Source organism: Podarcis bocagei (assembly GCF_964188305.1).
Source record: "Podarcis bocagei genome assembly, chromosome: 1".
Taxonomy (NCBI): Eukaryota; Metazoa; Chordata; class Lepidosauria; order Squamata; family Lacertidae; genus Podarcis; species Podarcis bocagei.
In genome coordinates this window covers 59673966-59681659 of record NC_138125.1, presented here as the reverse complement: position 1 = coordinate 59681659, position 7694 = coordinate 59673966, and the positions used below count along the sequence as shown (strand labels likewise).

The 7694-nt window shown below is 45.0% G+C and overlaps 1 protein-coding gene across 1 annotated transcript in view; it reads right to left on the bottom strand.

Annotated features, from left to right (window-relative positions):
* Nucleotides 1–3402: 3402 nt before the first annotated feature.
* ABTB2 (ankyrin repeat and BTB domain containing 2) overlaps nt 3403–7694 on the bottom strand; it is a 154217-nt gene continuing 149925 nt past the window's right edge. The window contains exons 16-17 of the mRNA XM_081164102.1: nt 7286–7399; nt 3403–5525 (exon numbers count right to left, since the gene is read on the bottom strand). Coding sequence (XP_081020228.1) covers nt 5328–5525; nt 7286–7399 — 312 coding nt within the window. The 3' untranslated portion in view covers nt 3403–5327. The remainder of the gene's footprint in view (nt 5526–7285; nt 7400–7694) is intronic.

The following is a 7694-nucleotide window of genomic DNA, read 5'->3' as shown; positions in this document are numbered from 1 at the left end:
TTTTCATTTTTGTAGAGAATTGGGTGTGTGTTTTTCCAGTTTCTGATGACCCCATGCAATGATATGATTTCCATTCTGGCACTGCGACATTGCTGCACTTCCCATTTCTGTCCCTTTTCAATATTTAGAGCACAGTCCTATGCTACTTTACCTGCAAGGAAGCCTCATTGAACTAAGAAGGGCCTACAGCTGAGTGGACAGGCATAGGAGGTTAAACTTTCCCATAAAAACGCCTCTCTATTTCTCAGCAATGCTTTAATACTGAACGGTTCTGACTCTGAGGTTGCAGCATCTCTGATCCATTTGAAACACATCCTCAGCTGTATGCAGCGTAACCTTTCACATGTGAACACACAGCAAAATAGATACTTCTGCATTTTTTGCACGTTTTAACCATTCATCTTCAAGATCTCCAACTCTTCCTGCCTTTGTTTTGCCAAGATCAACCAGCAGGGGGAACTGTGATGTGTTAAGATGATACCATTGTAGCTGAAAAACCTTTCAAGGCCAAAGCTTGAGTCCTCCACACTTGAGAACTGTCAATTCATTTAAAAGGGTTGGCAGGCAGACTTTTGACATTGCCTACCAGGGGTCATTCCCACGGCTCAGAGCACCACCTGCAACTGAGTGATCTCAGAGGGGTAGGAGCTGGGCCATTAGCCCAGGTAACTCTCACAAACCTTGGCTGGAGATGAGAGAGTGCTCTGATTAATTAGACTAAAATGGCAAAGCTGTGTCGGGCCGGTGCTGTTCCCAGCAGGAGGCTGGGAGGTGATGTGACCTAGTTGTCAGTGTGATCATTCCTCTGCGTCAGAGAGCCCTGAATGGTTTTGACAGCTGGCAGCACCTAGCTGACTTGTGGGAAAGGTACGTTGCAGGACTAGCGGTGCCCTGGCAGAACGTTAGTGGAGCCTGTTCTTTTTGCAGCAGAGAAATGACAGCCTGGTGACAGAGTGGTAAAAAGAGCAGAGGAAATCACCTCTTGGTAATTTCCCCCCTGTATGAGGGGAGTGGCTTTTTTATTATTTTTATGAAAAAGCAAGCAAAGGATTTGCTTATGGTAGCCTAATATTTTTGCCAGGTTATTAAGCAAACGTGCCTTTGGTTCAGGAATTTTGAAGAGGGTGACAGGTTCCAACTCTCAGGCTCCATCTCCTCACCCCCCCAAAAAAAACACCCCCAAACTTCACCCTCTGATCCATCATCCCTGCCTAAGTCTAGCTGTAGCTACAGCATTCGATGACACAGATTCTAGTCCACAATAGCTCATGCCTTCATCCATTTGATAGGATTTAAGGTGGCAAGAGACTCTTTGCTGCAACAGCATAATTTGCTGGGAACTTTAGGCTCTGAAGAACTCACCAGGGCTGCTTTTTGAAAAAATACCCAGTCAATGGGCACAGTTCTACTAAAAGGATATTTAAGCATCCCAAGATGCCAACCCTCAGTGGTGCCTCTGCCTATTGGTTCAGGCATTCTGGATTTTTTGAATTCCTACGGCTTTTCATTCATTTCCTGTTGTTCTCAGATGCAGTGCTCTTGACAATGAGAGCCTCTTTGTTTACGTTACAAGGCTTCAGGGAGCCTTTTAAGGTGAAGCCCCCAAACCGCTCCCCCCTTTGTCCATCTTTTCTCCCTTCCTTCGTTAACTAACCCCCAAATGGCTTCTGCTCTGGGCCTACTCTGATAGCTGCAGGCCATGTCAGGAAGCATCAAGCTTCTAAGGGGGAAAGGAGGGGGGGCAAGGGGTTTCCTAGGGGATGTGCATGGCAGTGGAAGCTCATTCAGGAGCTGCTGCCTGTGGTTATAGCCAAGCCCCCTGGAGGATACAGTGTGCATTCGGCTTGGCAAGTTTGGGTTGCTCTCCTAGACTGTGCTTACGGCCACAGTCCGTAGAGACATGTGTAGGCTAGAGAGAAAAACAGGTACAGCCTGAATTTGGTGCGTTTGCTATGGTGCTTTGTACTGACAAAGAGGCAAGCTGACTTGAAAATGAAAACATAAATTAAGGGGCTTTCCTTCTCAGCAGAAAGAACACCTGCAGCAAAACAAGCGACATTCCAACTACAGATACCATTTTCTTCCTTGCGCACATAATAAACCCCTTCCACCCTTATTTGGATTGTAACCCATGGGCGGTATTTAATGCTGCGCCTCGGCTTCTATGCACATAATAGGACTTCATACACCCTCAGAAATCTGCTACGGGGGACCCTCTGGAGCAGATTTTGGGGATGTGCTAGAGGGAGGAGAGGAAATGGAGCTCCTGTTGCGTCAGTGAAACTTAAGTGTGTGGAATGCTGGGTACATGTGTCTTAACCTTCCTCTTCCTCTAAGCAGCCACTTTTTCATTGGGGCTACTTTCTGTCTAAGCCTCTGGCCGAGCTGCTGGGTCAGGAACCGGCCCTACCGTTAGGGGACGTGAGCCAGCTGCTAAAGAGTTTGCGTGTCCTGAAAGGACAGCAAATTCTTAGCTATTTAAATTATTATTCTTGGATATTTTTACTACTAGGGAAGTGGGGGGAGGCACCTGTGTGATTTGATCTGCTTCAAGTGCCCACTACGTACCTTGACTGGAAGAAGGTGTGTAGGGGGAGTGATGACATCATTTGCTGTTCTGCCTCGGGCAGTAAAATGCCTTTGGCCAGCCTTGGTCTACAGGCTTCATTTGAAGGCAAGTGAATGAGGTGATAATCCCAGTCCTGGGAGATTTCTAGCAGGGAACAATCTCTTAGAAGAGATTGGGCTTCTATCCTTTTGAGGGCTGTGAAGCAGGACAGATTTCAACAGGAGCAATAACCCCATCTTTTGAATACTGTGGTGGAAGAAGCTGAGCATTTGGGTGCTTCAGGCTCTTAAAGGGACAGTTCCCCTTTCTTCATTTGGGGTACATTGGCTGCCATAATCCCATTTTCATAGGAGTCAAATGGATGTAGGGGCTTGAGACCACAGGTGCAAACTTAAGCATGCAAATTTCTACAGAGGGGATAGCAACACTTACCCTGAACTACTGGCCATCTCAGAAGCAGCAAGGAAGCTCTGCTTTAAGGATTCTTTCAGCTGAAAAGCAGCAGCTGAAACCTTTCCTCTAAACCTCAAAACTTCATTCCTTGCTGAAAGCCATTCTTTCTATAGGATGGCATAACCAAGGCTAGTAAGGCATTAAGAAGGCAGTAGTATCATAGAAACTGTTTAGCTGCTGAAACAAGACTACCTGCATGCCGTTCGCCCAGTCCTAGCTGAGCACAGAATTTGGAAGAAAATCTATTTTCCTGAGCGTGTTTGTGTATGCAGAGCCCATCTCATGCATAGTTTATCATAAGGCACTCTTGTTTTTATCTCTTCCTTTTCATCATAATGCATTCCCTAGCTGCCTTAAAATAACTGAGCTTATACCATCTGTAAAGTTTAACAAAAGTTATGTTGTTAATAAAATATGGTACATTTACATAAGTGACATTAATGTACAGTTAATGTAGCAGACAACATTACAGCAATGCAACAGCATCTATAATTTTTTTTTTGTACAGATAGCTGAAACAGCTTTTTCAAAATTATTTTCCAGAATTACAACTTTTGGGGATATTCCCAAACAAGCTTGACCTTTTCTGTGATTTCTGGGGTCAGGGAGGGAAATGTGAATTTGTGGGTTCGTTTCTGGTCCAAATTTCAAAAGTGATTGATTGAAGGGTGTATAATCTTACCACCTAGTTTAACAACTGTCTCGGACAGCTACTGTGCAAGAGCCTGTTTGCACTGAGCATTTTTTAACTTTTAGCATTCTGATCCTCTCCCTATTCCTGGCCCACTTACAACATGTGCCGGTCATGAAGTTCCTCCTGGCTTTTTGAAGGGCTGAATTCTTTTACCTTGGCAGCAATGACATTTCAGTACTGTGTGATGTTGGTGTATTACGCAGAAAGATGAAGTAGAGAGAGACAAATGGTTCAGTGGTGAGTGAGAGATGCAAGAAAGTAGGCTTGATGCCTGAGAATAGGTTTCAATCTCAGAGTTAATTTTCTCAGCCATAATATGCTGAAGCACTTTGACCTTTATCATCCTCAAAACTGATGAAATAATCATTTACAAAGATGCTTGGTTTTGTATTGAATGCTCTCCCAACCTCCCAAAGACATGTTAAAATGAAAATGCTTCAGCGTGTGAGGAGGGCAGTTCACAGGGTCAAAAAAAAACCTAGATATGATTGTGGAGAAAAACTTCTCTTTCCTCTAAAACATATATTCACACCAAGCAGTCCCACATTTCTATTACACTTCTAGTAACTTCCCTGAAACACTACAACAGGGGTGGGGAGCCTGTGGCCATCTGGATACTGTGGGACTGCAACTCCCATCATCCCTCAAGAGTGGCCATGCTGGCTGGGGCTGATGGGAGTTTGAGGCCAGCAACACCTGGAGAGCCACAGGTTCCCCATCCACGCTCTACAAATACATTTGCAACACATCTCTCTCCCCCTTGCTGCTATACAGCTCCCCTCTATCCTTTTCCTCCTTTAGTCTATTAACAATACGCCCTTCACAGAAGAAGCATCGTTCACTTGCAAATCTCTCCCCAAACAGTGAGCCCTTTCATAGACGGCATGATGTCTCAGTTTTTTAAATATTCCACTCTAAATGTTCATCCAGTAGAGAATGCAAAGGTGGAAGCAACCCTTGACAAAGGTGTTGGGTGTTAGCAGTGCTATTTTTCTAGAAAAAGAGGTGCCAGAACTCACCATGAACTCCTCCCTCATTCTTTTAGAATGGCACCCACCTGAGAGGTGCTGGAACTGAGTTCCAGTGAGTTCCAGCTGAAAAAAGCCCTGGGTGTTAGGGAGGAGTTTTGTTCCCAGTTAGCAACTTCCCAACCCTGCCATCTAATTTTCAGTACAGATCAAAGCATTAAGGTACCGGTTCAGTTTTGTCACACCCAAACAAGCTGTTGACGTGCAACTAAATGTGGTGGAGAATGTACATTACAACATACTTCAGAATGTGCATCTCCTTCACAAAAACGCAACAGACTGCATGTTTTCCTGCCTGAATGATCTACACTTGCAGCTTCTAATCCAGCAAGCAAGGTTTCCTGAGCTAGACTGGAGTATTTGCTTTGGGTGTCCGTGCCTATAAATCCCAGCTGCACAGTGAATGGTCAGGTCTTTTGTACTGGGGATTTTTGGATCTGGTGGAGGAACTTTCAGCAATCCAGTTGCTGGCGAGGGAAGCCAGCAAATTTGGGCCAAAATCCCGTCCTAGTGCAGTTAGATGAGCAAGTGCTTTGAGCATCCCAGCTTATCCAGACAGGGTCACTGTAGTTCCTCTTGGCAATCACACCCTTGAGGTGATGTAAATGGAATGAAGTCTGCTGGCCAGTGTGGACTGCAAGTCCTGCAGGGGATCCAGACCCTGAACTTTACTGTTCCTGCCGTAAATGAGCTGTTTGAAAGGCTCCTGGTCCAGCAAGGCACTCATGTGTTTGAGGAAGAACCCCTCGCAGAAACAGACTAGTTCCTGGGCACTGTGGATCTGAAAAACAGAAGAGCGTCATGTCAGATTGACGGATAAGTGGGATTTTTTATGCAGCTGTCAATTATCGCCTCTCTCTCCCCCACCCACTCAGACAGCTTCAGTGTATGGGGAGGCTTAAATGCTGACAGCAAATGGTTAAGAGGATATTAATCCCGGGGTTAACGAATATTTTCTGTCCCCTGTGTGTGTGTGTGTGTTTGGGGGGGGCAGTTCTACTGGGATATTTTAAAGAGGGTAAAAGTCTCCCTCTTTCTAATCCCTTTGTGATCTCCTGCTGCTTGTTGAGCCAAAGTCAAGTAACTCTTAAAGGAAAAGAGCAGCTGGTCAATGAAATAGCCAAGATGATACCTGTTTTGTTATGTGAGGGTGCAATCCATGTGGCACCCCATGACAGCATAATGAGCAGTACCAGATGGCACATGGTATTAGCAGTCAAAGAAATTCTGTGCATATACGATGAGCCTTAGAAAAAGTGGACGTTTAATAAAACACACAAGAGCTACTCTAAGGTACCCTGCTGCTGTGTTGGGAAAGATGGCTCCAGCCCCTGCTTATTTATAATCTACTGGGCTGCCACCTCATTGGTAGAAAAACGTTCCGATGATATGTCTTGATAAAAAGTATGTATGATGAGGGAGTCTGTTTCTGGTGTTTCTCTTCCATAGCATCCTTAAAAATATAATATGGGCGTCATGAAGTCCACCTTCTTCCCAGTTCACAGAAGTGAAAGTTCCAACGAAGAAGCAATAAATATTTGAAAAATTATTGTGGTGTTGGATATACCAGGCCTAGTCACTTGTGTCACCATGATGCAACACCTGCATCATACCCCGGTTCATGCTGGAGTAACTGTCTGCTTCTTAACACGATTCTGGTGCTTTTAATAATGGGGTGCTGGGCAGAAATTAAACAAGTGACACTTTCCCTAGAAGGAAGATGCAGTGTTGATTGAAAACATCTACTGAGCATCTACAAGCCATGGAGCTGCTTATGGGATAGGAATCCTGCCACAGAAAGGTAGACCAATGTAGGATTTATGAACAAGGCCTAACAGTTAGTTGACTCTAACTTGTTAAGACTATGTGCTGCTGCTGATAACGTGTGCATCATAACAACAACACAGCCTTTTCTCTCCTTTTCTCCCGAGCAGCAAAATGGAAAGTCTGTGCCTTAGCTGCACCACTTCACACTGCAAATGGGAGCTTAGAAGATGGACTGCTAGAAACTTTCTCCACGGCACGATGTCACTGACATCCCAGTTTTCCGTGGGTGGCAGTCAACTAAATAACTGAGCCAATGCAACAACTCCTCTGCTTGTGCAATGGGACTTTCCTTCTCTCCTTCCTCTGTGTATACCCCATGCCACCCCCAAATCTGCTCTAGAGGAACAGATGGGGGGTGGACATGGTGAGTGGAGTAGGCACAAGTGGGAAGTCATTTCGCTCATTGTATTATTTAATCAAATACCACCCCTTAACGTTCTTCTATGCAGAGGAGCATCTAGTCTGGGATTGCTCAGCCGACATAATTCAAATACAGCATACAAGATTGTTGTGGGCAAGCAAGAAGTGGTGAACTGTGGCCTTTGTGTCCTTCTGGACTTCTCCAAAAGCAAAGCTGGCCAGCCACTGATTGAAACAAGGAGCAAAACTAGATTACTCCTTGCTCTGATCAAGCAGGGCTATTCTTACGTTCACAGCACCTGAAAACACTTGGAAGTCTTATTGAGGCTGAACGGAAGAGGACTTGTCCTTTACCTTGGCATATTTATAGATGTTGACGCAGCTTTCGGTGCTGATGGTTTGGGCGCAAAGTATTTCACAGTGTCGCTGGAGGCCGTCCAACTGGAATAGGCTGGCAGCCGAGAGCAGCTAGTGAGGATGAAAGAGAAATCAGTGAAGATGACAACGGGTGATTGACAAGGGAAGCTGTGCACATCAAGGAAGCAAAACTGAAACTTGTTTTGTTTTTGTACAGCCTTCCAACTTCCTTGCAAAACTGAACTGTGTAATTGGTGCTTTTCCTTATTCTTGAGCTACAGCATTAATGGGTCAGGAAGCATCTCCCAAAGCCTTAATCAAAATGTTAAGCTCTACAGATGGTAGAATCCTCCTTTGGATTGCAGGAGGGTTAACTTGCCTGAAAATGCCCCTGTCATAATTTCTC